This window comes from Euleptes europaea, chromosome 21 (genome assembly GCF_029931775.1).
Source record: "Euleptes europaea isolate rEulEur1 chromosome 21, rEulEur1.hap1, whole genome shotgun sequence".
NCBI lineage: Eukaryota > Metazoa > Chordata > Lepidosauria > Squamata > Sphaerodactylidae > Euleptes > Euleptes europaea.
The window spans coordinates 3,589,408-3,602,853 of record NC_079332.1 but is presented as its reverse complement, the minus strand read 5'-3'; the positions used below and the strand labels follow the sequence as shown (position 1 = coordinate 3,602,853).

General features: G+C 51.2%; 1 protein-coding gene across 1 annotated transcript; it reads left to right on the top strand.

Annotated features, from left to right (window-relative positions):
* Positions 1-374: 374 nt before the first annotated feature.
* On the top strand, positions 375-11,149 carry TBC1D24 (TBC1 domain family member 24). Its single transcript, XM_056866569.1, has 6 exons — positions 375-1,367; positions 4,711-4,869; positions 7,836-7,899; positions 9,014-9,109; positions 9,714-9,948; positions 10,995-11,149. The coding sequence occupies exons 1-6, from the start codon at positions 409-411 to the stop codon at positions 11,147-11,149; spliced, it is 1,668 nt and encodes a 555-aa protein (XP_056722547.1). The 5' UTR covers positions 375-408.
* The last annotated feature ends 2,297 nt before the right edge of the window (positions 11,150-13,446 follow it).

The following is a 13,446-nucleotide window of genomic DNA, read 5'->3' as shown; positions in this document are numbered from 1 at the left end:
CCCCAGGTTCAATCCCTGGTATCTCCAGTTAAAGGGACTAGGCAAGAAGGTGATGTGGAATACCCCTGCCTGAGACCCTGGAGAGCTGCTGCCAGTCTGAGTAGACAATACTGACTCTGATGGAACCAGGGTCTGATTCAGTAGAAGGCAGCTTCATGTGTTCATGTGTTGGTGCTATAGTGAGGCTGTTCACACAGGGAAGTGCAAAATCTGGGCCATAAACATGTGGAGTCTTCCGTTGGGTGGTTCTGCTATCCGCCATGCAAGCTGAACTGAACCGTTACGTACTGATGTGTATTTCTTGAGTCCCAATAAAATGCAAGTGACGGGTTGCACTTTCTATTCTTTTTCCAGGGGCCAAGACAGTGCGTATGTGTGTATGTTACCTTGCAAAGACCCTCAACAGCCATGGGCGAATATAGCCGGTTCATCGATTGGGATAAGATGGATGCTTCTATCCAGGACCAGGACTCAAAAGAACTGACCAGCACGGAATTCCAAGATCTGAAGCAGCTGGCTCGTCAGGGTTATTGGGCCAAGAACCACTCCTTGAGAGCCAAAGTATATCACAAACTGATCAGTAATATCCCTTGCCGGACAGTGACACCGGATGCCAACGTCTACCGGGACATTGTCGCGAAGATTGTAGGCAAGCGTAACAGCAGCGCCCTCCCGCTGCCGGAATTTGTGGACGACAGCTTAGTCCCCACGTACTGCCTGAACGCGGAGGGCGTGGGGGCGGCGAGGAAGATCATCTCGTGCATTGCGAGCCAGTTCCCGGACATCTCGTTCTGCCCAGCCTTGCCCTCGGTGGTGGCGCTCCTCCTCCACTACAGCCGGGACGAGGCGGAGTGCTTCGAGAAAGTTTGCCGCATCCTGGCCTGCAACGACCCCTCCAAGCGCTTCATCGACCAGACCTTCTTGGCTTTCGAGTCCTCCTGCATGACCTTCGGCGACCTGGTGAACAAGTACTGCCAGGCGGCTCACAAGCTGATGGTGGCGGTGTCCGAGGACGTTCTGGAGGTGTACTCCGACTGGCAGCGGTGGCTCTTCGGCGAGCTGCCCTTGACGTACATCGCACGGGTCTTCGACGTGTTCCTGGTGGAAGGCTACAAGGTGCTCTACCGCGTCGCCCTGGCCCTCCTGAAATTCTTCCACAAGGGGAGGGTCGGGCAGACGATGGAGTCGGACAATGTGCGGCAGGACATCCGGGCTTTCGTGAGGGACATCAGCAAGTCGGTGTCCCCGGAGAAGCTGCTGGAGAAGGCATTTGCCATCCGGCTCTTTTCGCGGAAGGAGATCCACCTTCTGCAGATGGCGAACGAGAAGGCTCTTCAGCAGAAAGGCATAACGGTCAAGCAGAAGAGGTAATGGGAGGGGGAGACCGTACACGTCCCGAAAGAGTGCTCTGTCGCTGGGGTTACGCTCTCTTTTGTGAAGGTCTGCACACTGTGCAAGTCATAGTTAAGTGGGCTGTGTCTCAGTGGCAGAGCCTCTGCTTGGCAAGCAGAAGGTCCCCGGTTCAGTCCCCGGCACCTCCAGTTAAAGGGACTAGGCAAGTAGGTGATGTGAAAGACCCCTGCCCGAGACCCTGGAGAGCCGCTGCCGGTCTGAGTAGACAATACTGACGTTGATGGACCAAAGGTCTGATTCAGTATAAGGCAGCTTCATGTGTTCATGTGTACATTCTTTAGGGAGGGGCTGTGGCTCAGTGGTAGAGCTTGGAAAGCAGAAGGTCCCAGGTTCAATCCCCGGCATCTCCAGTTAAAGGGACTAGGCAAGTAGGTGATGTGAAAGACCCCTGCCCGAGACCCTGGAGAGCTGCTGCCAACATGAGTAGACGATACTGACTTTGATTGACCAAGGGTCCGATTCAGTATAAGGCAGCTTCATGTGTTCATGAGAGCCAGTGTGCTGTAGTGGTTAAGAGCGGTGGACTTTAATCTGTGGAACCGGGTTTGATTCCCCACTCCTCCACATGAGTGGTGGTCGCTAATCTGGTGAACTGGATTTGTTTCCCCACTCCTCCACACGAAGCCAGCTGGGTGACCTTGGGCTAGGCACAGCTCTCTTAGAGCTCTCTCAGTCCCACCTATCTCACAGGGTGTCTGTTGTGGGGAGAGGAAGGTGATTGTAAGCCGGTTTGATTCTCCCTTAAGTGGTAGAGAAAGTCGGCATATAACTTCAATAATTCTTCTTCATGTGTTCATGTGTACATATTTGCATGTTAGACTTTTGATAGTTTGGTGTTCACAAGTCACGCTGGAGCAAACTCTGGTTCTTCCTGGTCCTCCTTGGCATCCCAGGCTTGTACAGATGGTCCACGTTATGAACCCAAAACCTTGTACCAGTTCACCTGCGTGCACATCTATGCTAATCTGTGGCTCAGTTGTGGCCTGAAAGAAATGGAAGGATGGAGAGGAGTGTGTGTGGGTGTGTGGTTTTCCCCCCCTCTTACCTCCCTTGTTGGGAGGATAGTTTTCTGGTCTGTAGTAGAAGAGGTAGATTTGAGTCCCAGTAGCACCTTGGAAGGCCACCAAGATTTTCAGGGTACAAGCTTTCGAGAGTCAATGCTCCCTTTGTCAAATAAGTTGGGAGGATAGTCCTACTTGGGTGATCAAGCAAGTGGCTGTTTACCAGTTGACAGGTATTAACTTAAGCAGATTTTCAGATGAGAGTTTCTTGGGTTTCAAGGCAGACATTTATTTGTGTTGGAATGGTATTCGGGGGGTTGCCTTTTCATAAAGCTAGCGCTCTAAGCTTCAGTCCCCAAATAAACTAAAAGCAACTTTGCTGCCCAGAAGGTCTTGCTACAAAAGAGTCTATTCCTCAGATGGCAAGAATGCTGTAAAAAGGTAAAGGTCCCCTGTGCAAGCACCGGGTCATTCCTGACCCATGGGGTGACGTCACATCCCGACGTTTCCTAGGCAGACTTTGTTTACGGGGTGGTTTGCCAGTGCCTTCCCCAGTCGTCTTCCCTTTACCCCCGGCAAGCTGGGTCCTCGTTTTACCGACCTCGGAAGGATGGAAGGCTGAGTCAACCTTGAGCTGGCTACCTGAAACTGACTTCCGTCGGGATCTAACTCAGGTCGTGAGCAGAGCTTGGACTGCAGTACGGCAGCTTACCACTCTGCACCATGGGGCTCTTAAGAATGCTGTAGAGTGTTGTAAATAAATTCTGGTTAGGCAGAGTACATACCATACTTACTCGGTAGCGAAAGAAGAATGTGAACAAGGTGGCAGTTTTGTGGAGTGGTAAAGAGGGCGCTGAGAACTGAAGAATGTTTGATTTTTCTTTTTACTCTCTAATTTGTTTATCTGTTTCAATCTCTCTGTATAGACTTCTTCCACGTGCTGAGGGAATATAAGAAATTGCTGATCTTTTCCTGACTTCTCTTTTTTTTGTCTCATTTCGTGCCACCTTCTTCTCTCCCTTCTGTATCTGCTGCACCCTCCTCCCTTGCAGCACTTCAAGGTAGGTTTTAAATGTTTGAATCCTCCATGCTGGGTCCTCTCTCTCTCTTCTCTGCTTGGCTGCCTCGTGGCTGCCTGCTGCTGGTGCCAGGCGGCTGCTTCGGTTCATCGCAGTGGTGGTGGGGAAATCCAGAACGTCTCTGTGAAACTTTCTCCAGTCCTGCTGTAAAATAAAAAACCCCACAACAGTGCTGTAAAGCATGTGAATTTCACCAGCTCATAATGCATATTGCAGTGAAGGCTAATAATGCTAGCAAATCAAAATCCAAGGGATGCAAACAGTGAGCGACTTGACAGCAGACGCGAAGCTGCTCCGTGTGGGCAGATAAAAAGAGGTTTAATAGCTAGGTGCCATTTTTCGAAGCACAGTCTGCTGTCTGTGGAAGGTACGATTTTCGGCATCTGTTGCCTTTGATCAGGAGGCGTGGGATTGTTTGGGCCAAGTTGGGGGGAGAGAAGCGCTTACCAGGTGTTCGGTGCGCTTGTGCCTGCGTAGCCGTGCTTCAAGGCAGTTCTCCTGCCTAAAGCCCTGTCTCAGGTAAAGAGCTTACAACGATGTGTAGGTTTATTCTCTCTCCCCTCCCCAGCAGCCTGTCTGTTTGCTTGTCTCCTGGTCAGTTCTCCCCCCCCCCCCCGCCCTGTCTCAGGTAAAGAGCTTACAACGATGTGTGAGTTTATTCTCTCTCCCTTCCCCAGTAGTCTGTCTTATTTGCTTGAAACGCACATCCGTGAGCTTCTCGAATCTCACTATGCATCTCCCTTAAGGACGGCTCCCTTGTGCTGTTCCCAGAAGATACCCTCTAGTTGCGCAAAGTATGAAAACAGAAGCAGGATGAAGGGCTTGTATGTGGTTCTGCGTTTCAATCTGTTTCTCCCGGCATGCAGAACGGTGGCTGAAGGGCTTGGCTTGCTCCGTGGCATGGCTCTTGCGTACCCATAATGCCGTCCTAAAAACCAGCGCTCGAGTTTGCTACTGCTTGCTACCATTTCTCTGTTGTTGTTTTTTTAAGGGCTAGAAATTCTTTGTGGGCAAGCAACCTCTTGGTTCTGTCGGGGCGGAGGTTCCCCGCATAACACTACGCTAGTCATATACGGTGCATAGTTTTAAAAGAACCTCTCTGCTGACTTCTCTGCCCGCTGGGCGCCTGGAAGCCCTGAATTGAACGGCGGCGGCTTCAGCCCATTGCATTTGTGCGGCCTTTTCTCTCACCTGCTGCTTTTTCTGTCACCCTGCAGGCAGAACGTCCACCTGGCGGTTCACGCCGAGAACTTCAAGTCCGAGATCGTGGACCTGAAGAAGATGAGGGACATCTGGTCGTGGATTCCCGAACGCTTTGCTCTGTGCCAGCCCCTGTTAGTTTATACTACCTCGGAGCACGGCTGCAGCTTGAGCAGGTGAGTTGCCTTAAATAAACCCCAAACAGGAATCCGTGGCCTAGAAGACCGTAAGATGATTGCAGGCTGCCGATCGACCCTTTCTCAGGCCCTCCAGTGGCGTGAGTGCTTTATTGTTAGCGCATTGATCTAAGAGGGAGGGGCTGTGTGGCTCAGTGGTAGAGCCTCTGCTTGGCATGCAGAAGGTCCCAGGTTCAATCCCCGGCATCTCCAGTTAAAGGGACCGGGCAGGTAGGTGATGTGAAAGACCCCTGCCTGAGACCCTGGAGAGCTGCTGCTGGTCTGAGTAGACAATACTGACTTTGATGGACCAAGGCGGGGTCTGATTCAGTATAAGACAGCTTCATGTGTTCATGTGTAAGAGCCAGAGTAGACATTGTGGGTGACATGAGTCAGGACATAGGTGCCCAAACCACAGTGTTCTCACATAACAACTTGTATGAAGGAGGGGTTTCCAGCTTTCCTTGTTTCGCATGAAACAGCTGCAGGGCCCCCTCCCCTGGCGCACCCTGGAGCTGCGGGGAGCGTGTTTAAGGTGAGTAAGTCATCAGGAAGAATTTTCTAACAGAGCGGTTCCTCAGTGGAACAGGCTTCCTCAGGAGAAGGTAAGCTCTCCTTCCCTGGAGGTTTTGAAGCAGAGGCTAGATGGCAATCTGTCAGCAAGGCTGATTCTGTGACCTTAGGCAGTTCATGAGAGGGAGGGCACCTTGGCCATCTTCTGGGCATGGCATAGGGGGTGACTGGGGGTGGGGAGGTGGTTGTGAATTTCCCTCATTGTGCAGGGGGTTGGACTAGATGACCCCTGGTGGTCCCTTCCAGTTCTATGATTCTAAGTCCACTTCATGCACGTTGTTGCACATGACAGGAAGTCAGCTCAGGCACTTGTCTCCTGACCCGTGTCACATGTTTGGCCCTAGCACAGCCAGAGAGCATTTGGGCTGGTTTTACACCAGACGTGTCAACAGCACTGGCAATCCATGTCGTCCCCACTGTTCTCCGACCTGGCTTTGTCCATAGGACTCTGCAGCACAAGCTGAGTTACATAACTGACTGTGGGGGAGAGAAGGGCAGGTCTGATGTAAGAAGGGAAGGCAGCGCACAGTTTTTCTGCGGGTGGGGGGGCAGTCTGAGGAACCAGCTTTCTCCACTAGTGAAGGAAAGCAAGCAATCACCAGGAAACGTGGGGAAACAAACCATTAAACACAATCGTGGTGTTATGAGTGTACAGGATCAAAATAGCAAGGGTGCTACTAAGCAGAGAAGAACGGTGTTTAACTTGTAGTGTTTCCTGTGGTGTAGGTAAGACCTGGAAGGAAGACATCTGTGTTCCTCAGAAGTACACTCACTGTCTCTCAATCCTGCACTTCACTACACCAGCGTGGTGTAGCGGTTAAGAGCAGTGGTTTGGAGCGGTGGACCGGGCTTGATTCCCCACTCCTCCACACGAGCGGTAGACTCTAATCTGGTGAACCGAGCTGGTTTCCCCACTACTCCACATGAAGCCAGCTGGGTGACCTTGGGCTAGTCACAGCTCTCTTAGAGCTCTCTCAGCCCCACTTACCTCCCAGGGTGTCTGTTGTGGGGAGAGGAAGGGAAGGTGATTGCAAGCCGGTTTGATTCTTCCTTAAGTGGTAGAGAAAGTCGACATGTAAAAACCAACTCTTCTTCTTCATCATCTCTGCTCATATGGGAACATCCTTTCTGGGAAGGCAGCCCGCGTTGATCATGGCTGGGTTGTTAAAATTTTTAGCTTTCTCTCATCTCAGGTTTGCTGAGCCCCTCCCAGTTGGGGGGGGGGCAATCGTTGAATGGTTCCTTGGAATTAGAATCCTCCCCTCCCCATTTCCCCGTGGGAGTTGCACACCAGATGGTGAAATGAATCGTCAAACACAGTCAGCAGGGACAGAAAAAAATCATGATTGTTGTGTGTTAGAAAAGCTGAGGCTTGAATGTCCCGTGCTTGAGGACGGGCTCTGAGTTTGCAGCCATAGGGGGATCTGAGCCCAGGACTTCCCCATTCCAGTGATTCCCATTATTTCACATCCATATTTGTATCCTGCTCTTCTTCCAAGTAACTCAGAAAGGCACACACGAGTAAATGAGTCTGGGTGGGGAGCCCCTTAAGGCAGCTCCCTCTATGCCATCTTAGAATCATAGAGTTGGGTCATCTAGTCCAACCCCCCGCACAATGCAGGAAGTTCACAACTACTTCCCCCCCACACACACCCAGTGACCGCCTATGCCATGCCCAGAAGATGGCCAAGATGCCCTCCCTCTCATGAACTGCCTAAGGTCATAGAATCAGCATTGCTGACAGATGGCCATCCAACCTCTTCTTAAAAACCTCCAGGGAAGGGGAACTTCACCACCTCCCGAGGAAGCCTGTTCCACTGAGGAACCGCTCTAACGGTTAGAAATTTTTTCCTAATGTCTAGACATCTAGATGTCTAGCTGTCTTCCTAATTTCTTGAGCTCCATGGAACAAAAGCAAAATATAAACATGATTGATTCATCTGCCGCACCCCACTAAGCTTTATGGCTAAGAAGGGATTTGAACCTGATTCTCCCTACACACTTCAGGGGACAGGCTGTGACTCAGTTGAAGAGCAACTGTTTTGCACGCAGAAGGTCCTAGGTTCAGTCCCTAGCCTTGGTCAGGTAGTGAGAGATGTGAAAGACCTCGACCTGAGACCCTGGAGAGCTGCTGCCAGTCAGAGCTGATGATGCAGACCTGGGTTCAGTATAAGGCAGCTTCACGTGTGCCCGCGCCGCACCACCAGGCAAAGGTTATGCTTCTTTGAGGGTTGCTGCATCCTCAGTACTTGGGTCTGCCAAGAAGCAGAAGATAAGCTGAGACTTGGAAGAGAATGTTGTGGAGTGTTTTTAAGTCCTTAAAGCAAATGTTGCAGGAGTTAAGCTAAGCACTGGAGTGTTTTCACTAAGGAAGCCTGTTTCTCGTGCGTCAGGTTCTTTCTGCACTGCGAGGGACACGAGCCGACTCTCCTCCTGATTAAGACGACGGCCCAAGAGGTGAGTCAGTGGGATAAGTACCAGCTGTGCTTAAACAGCAATATGTAATTTCACAGCAGTATTAATTACTGCTCCCAGTTTGGTGGGTTTATCCGCCTTACGCGGAAGAGGAAGAGACATCTAAGAAATCCCTGCCGCAGTCACATATTTTGCACAAATATCCTCTGTTTTAAGGAACTTGCCTCTGCCCCCCCTGCTGTGTCCACTAAACTATCTGTACCTTAAAAGGCAGTTCTTCAGTTTCCGAACATCACAGACTATTTTGGTTTTCGTAGTTTTCACCCTGTAGGATTTGGGGAGGCCGTCAGGAGGTCTTTTACTGCTTTCTGACAGCTTGACCCGCCCATGCATCTGCGGCAGGCATATGACTGCTTCAGCCGTGTGGGTGGGGCTAATGCCAGGGATCTCTACCCCGTGATTGTTGCCCTGCTTTCCAGCAAGGTGGTGATTGGGTAGGAGAGGACCCATCAGTATTCACAGACATACACAGAGAGCCAGCGTGGTGTAGTGGTTAAGAGCGGTGGTTTGGAGCGGTGGACTCTGATCTGGAGAACCAAGTTTGATTCCCCACTCCTCCACACAAGCGGCGGAGGCTAATCTGGTGAACTGGGTTTGTTTCCCCACTCCTCCACATGAAGCCAGCTGGGTGACCTTGGGCTAGTCACAGCTCTCTTAGAGCTCTCTCAGCCCCACCTCCTTCACAGGGTGTCTGTTGTGGGGAGGGGAAGGGAAGGTGATTGTAAGCCGGTTTGAGTCTCCCTTATGTGGTAGAGGAAGTCGGCATACAAAAACCAGCTCATCTTGTGTTAAGAAATACTTCCGTTTCTCAGATTTGAATCTCTCGCCCTTCATCTTCAGCAGATGACCCCGGCGTTCTGGTATTATGAGAGAGGGAGAAAAGCTGCTCCCTGTCCACTCCATTACCATGCATAATTTTATAGACCTCTATCATGTCTCCCCTTAACCACCTTCTTTCCCAGCTAAACAGCCCTAAGCTTTTCAGCCGCTCCTCAGAGGGCAGTTGCTCTAGCCCCCCTGATCATTTTGGTTGCTTGGGATGCTTGAACATCTCTGCTTCCCAAAGAGTTGACTGTTCTACTGTCGCCCACCCTAGGTCTGCGGTGCTTTCTTGTCAACAGACTGGAACGAACGCAAGCGAGGAGGAGGGAAGCTGAGTTTCTTTGGGACGGGGGAATGCTTCGTGTTCAGGGTAAGAGGCGGTGTTACCGTTCTCTCCCATCCGTTGGGGGAATTCGCCATTTTCTGCTGGTCAGCCACGAGGCTAGGATCATGTCCTCTCATTGGTCCGGCACCACACGTTCATTGTTGCTCAGAACATCCAGGCGAAGTAAACCATTAGTGTGTTAGTGATGAAGTTTATTGTTTGTGGCCGAGGGCCGTCACAATCTGTCATACAAATCATTAAAATAACATTGAAATAACTTTAAAACAGTCTGACCCCCCAAGAAGGCTAGTAATTAAATTTGTTAAATTCCCTGATTAAAAACGGCTTTAGCTCGGATTTTCTTGGCTGCTAAAGCAAAGAGTGAAACTTGGTAGGAAACATCAGGATTGGCGTCTGATAGGAGAAAGAGCAGCTTCTCTGGATCTGGAAAATGATTTTGGCCCTTTAGGAATGCTCCGAGAAATTTAGATCTGGGCTCTGCGTAAAGAGGACAGAATAAAGTAGAATGAATTAGGGTCCTCTGGAGCGGCTCCACAAATACATAGGCGAGAGACCCATGGTGTTCGGATGTAACGTCCAGCTGTCCAAGCCATAAACCGTTAGCACTAACCCTGTCTCCTCTCTCCAGCTGGTGCCCGAAGTGGAGCGCTATGAGTGGGTGGTGATCAAGCACCCGGAACTAGCCGTGATGGGTCTTGAACAAGGAGCCGGTCCTCCTCAGGCGGCCGACCCTTTGTCCTCTGCCAGCATTCCCTCCGACCCTTCGGACCGCCTCTCCCCCTTCCTTTCTGCCCGGCACTTCAACCTGCCTTCCAAAGCTGCGTCCATGTTCATGGCCGGCGACCGGGAATGCATCATCATAGGTCAGTCCAAGCATTTCTGCTGTTGCTCGTTGCGCGATCATGTTCCCAAGGTGATGGTATTTTGCAGATGAAGTAGTATCTTTTGCGCGTATGCATGTTCTGTGTCAGATGCCAGGCAGTTGCTGCGATGATTCTCTCTCAAGTCCTGCTGAGACCTGTCCACCGTCGCCCGTCCGACTTGGGCACACTTTTGATCCTGGAGCAGTTCTGCAAATCAAAACACAAGAACATAAGAGAAGCCCTGCTGGATCAGACCAAGGCCCATCAAGTCTGGCAGTCTGTTCACACAGAGCCAACCAGGTGCCTCTAGAAAGCCCACAAGCAAGACGACTGCAGCAGCATTGTCCTGCCTGTGTTCCACAGCACCTAATATATTCGGCATGCTCCTTTGAACCTGGAGAGAATGGGTATTCATCATGACTAGTATTCATTTTAACTAGTAGCCATGAATACCCCTCTCCTCCATGAACATGTCCCCTCTTAAATCCTTCCAAGTTGGCAGCCATCACCATCACATCCTGGGGCAGGGAGTTCCACAGTTTATCTAGGCGTTGTGTGAAGAACCTTAGGAGCCCCGTGGCGCAGAGTGGTAAGCTGCAGTACTGCAGTCCAAGCTCTGCTCACGATGTGAGTTTGATCCCAACGGAAGTCAGTTTCATGTAATCGGCTCAAGGTCAACTCAGCCTTCCATCCTTCCGAGGTCGGTCAAATAACTACCCAGCTTGCTGGGGATAAAGGGAAGACGACTGGGGAAGGCAATGGCAAACCACCCCGTAAACGAAGTCTGCCTAGGAAACATCAGGATGTGACGTCACCCCATGGGTCAGGCTTGCACAGAGGACCTTTACCTTTCGTGTGAAGGAATACTTCCATGTGTCTGTTTTTAAAACAGTTGCGCTTTGCATAACAACAAGGCGTTACGCAATTATTCATGTTCCCCAGGACGGTTAAAGTAACACAGCTTCGTGTGAAGCGAGGCCCTCGGTTTAGCAGTGTTTCTTTTCTTTTTTCCCCCTAATGGTCGACTTCTGGTCTCCTCTCCCTAGGCGGCGGTGACGGCCAGGCTCTCTACCTGGATGCCGATCTGAACCACGGGAGGACCGGCCACTGCAACACCTTCAACAACCAGCCGCTGTGCTCGGAGACCTTCCAGATCGCGGTCATGGAGGTCTGGGGCTTCATCGACACCATGAGCAGCTGAGGCGGCCGCCGCTCTTCGGGATGCCTCGCTCTCGGAGGATCTCGCGATCGTGAGCACAATTCCCGTTGCAGGAGTCGAGCTAATACTTGAACGCACAGGCGTTAGCGTCTCTTCGAATGCAATTTTCTGTTGGACTCGGCGGGTTTCGACCAGCACGTTGACCTTTTTGTGTGTGTCTAAAATCTTGATTTGCATTGTGATATTTATGGCGGGGAGGCAGCCCCCAAGTTGGTGCTTAGTCACGCCAGAGCTGAGCCCGAAACGCAGCTTCGCCTCCGAGAGGCTGGGCGTGCTCCTGGTTCCGGCAAGTATTCGTGGGCATCCGGGTTGACGCAGAAGTATAAACTTCGTACTTTGCAGAACTCTTCCGATTCATACCGGCGTGGGCTCAGATCCCGAGGGAGCCGTGTGGGACCTGAAGTGATATTTATTTATTTTTCCCACTGTACTGCGTAACATGCCAATCTAGAGGGGATTTCCTAACACCCAGGAGTAGCTTTTTCCGGGGCTGAAACGGAAGGACTGGGAATGTACGCACACCCACTTCAGTGTGCGCGGAAAAGCTCTGAACGTGCTGCTTGCGATCCGAGCCGTCGTCTTCTAGATTCTGTTCCCTGCAAAGGAATTTCTCAAGGGGTTTTGCGCGCGCGCAAAAGTGCTCTGTGGCTGAACGTCGTCCTTTTTTTGTCCGACATTCCACGGTGGCTGAAATAAGGTTGGGGTTGATTCAGGTGCGCCGGCGTCCCACAGGTCTCCTGTCCCGACGGACCGCCGACGGCTTCTGACATGATGCAGAACCATCCCTAATGTGGCCGGCCGTTCCGTTTTAGCTATGATTTCAGGTAGTGGGTTGGGGCGTCCAAAGGAAGAACGCCCCCCTCCCGCTTCTGCTTCGCCCTTGTAACCGGAAAGAAGATGGGTGGGACTTGAGAGAGGACGGAAAACGTTGACGTAGGTTTTCGGCACAGCCATCACAGTTAAAACTTCTGCTGTTGGCTGCGAAGGTGTTTAAAACATATCGACTTCTGTCTTACCTGCAAATAGGACTGACTTCTTCCAGAGGCTCTAGGGGGCGCTGTCTTACAGGTAGGCTGTCTTGGTCTCCGGCAGCCTCTGCTTGTTCCTTCACCTTTTCAACGCAGGTTCGCCACCAGAAAAGCAAAAAAATCCGCTTCTGGTTGTTGCTTCCTGTCATTTTGGTCCCTCCACTGTCTGCTTCCCGATTGCCTACCTCAGCGAACCACGGAAGAGGGCAATCCCCCCCCCCCCAGATATCCCCAGCGTCTCTGCAGCTGGAGTAAAGCGGAGAGTTCAGAGGCTGGGCGTTCTCTTTGACAAACAGGCCGATAGTGAACTGTGTCGCACGCGCTGGATGGAGTATAGGCAGGCGTTGTTTATGGACGGAAACGGAGACCTGACGGCTCCGGGTGGTCATCAAAGGGAGCGGGGAAGCGATTTTGCGCCGCAGTCCAGTTCTCTGGTTTCTAATACTGTCCCCTAATGCATCAGTTAGGGGCGCTGTGGGTACAGAGAATGTGTCGTGCAGTATCCTACTCCGGATGCCCAATCGTGTGTGACCGCTGATAAAACAGTTATCTGTAGCAGCTCTGCCGTTCTGAGTGATTCGCAGTGATTCTGAATGCTCTTTCTCTTCCCCCACCCCTCCAGTTTCACATCTGTGTGAGCGGAACGACTGATGCAGCGCCTTTGACGTGTTAGGAGCAGTTCTAGAACACCCTGGTGTGGTGAACTATATTTATGAAGTAGAAATTTGAGCAAATCATGTGTAGCAGTACTTGGACTTGGCGCCAGGTTACCATGTTCATCCAGAATGTGATGCCCCATTTTTCTGCTGGTACTGCATTGTGAAAGGCTAAAACTGGTATTCTCCCAAAGTTATACGAAATAGGGTTAAGAAAATCATGGCTTGGGATAATACCTACCTGCTCGGAGACTGGTTTATGATGCCACTTCACAGTTTGGGCCAAAAAAAATGGAGCAGCCCTTGGCTTCTCCCGGCAGTGTTTTTGAAAATCATGTGTTAAATAAATAGCCCTCCTTGAATCACGAAGAGCCCTTGAATTATTTGGTTTTGAGCATACGGAGGGCGTCATTAGATTTGTGACTTGAGATGCTAAGGTTCTGATGAGTGGGTCGGCGCTGTCCTAGAAAACAATCTGAATGGTTTCGGAGAACTTCCCCCTTTGATTAGTGCTGGATAGCAACATCGGTCACTGGACAGGTGGCTTTAGTTGACCAGATGTTCACATCTAGGGCCTCGAGGAGGTTGGCGCTCC

What these genes read in the sequence shown, in the direction of transcription:
- TBC1D24 (XM_056866569.1), top strand. Translation starts at nt 409, where the DNA reads ATGGGCGAATATAGCCGGTTCATCGATTGGGATAAGATGGATGCTTCT. An exon ending in GGGAATGCTTCGTGTTCAGG is followed by an intron (nt 9,110 to 9,713) that starts GTAAGAGGCGGT and finishes TCCTCTCTCCAG; the next exon opens with CTGGTGCCCGAAGTGGAGCG. An exon ending in CCGGGAATGCATCATCATAG is followed by an intron (nt 9,949 to 10,994) that starts GTCAGTCCAAGC and finishes TCCTCTCCCTAG; the next exon opens with GCGGCGGTGACGGCCAGGCT.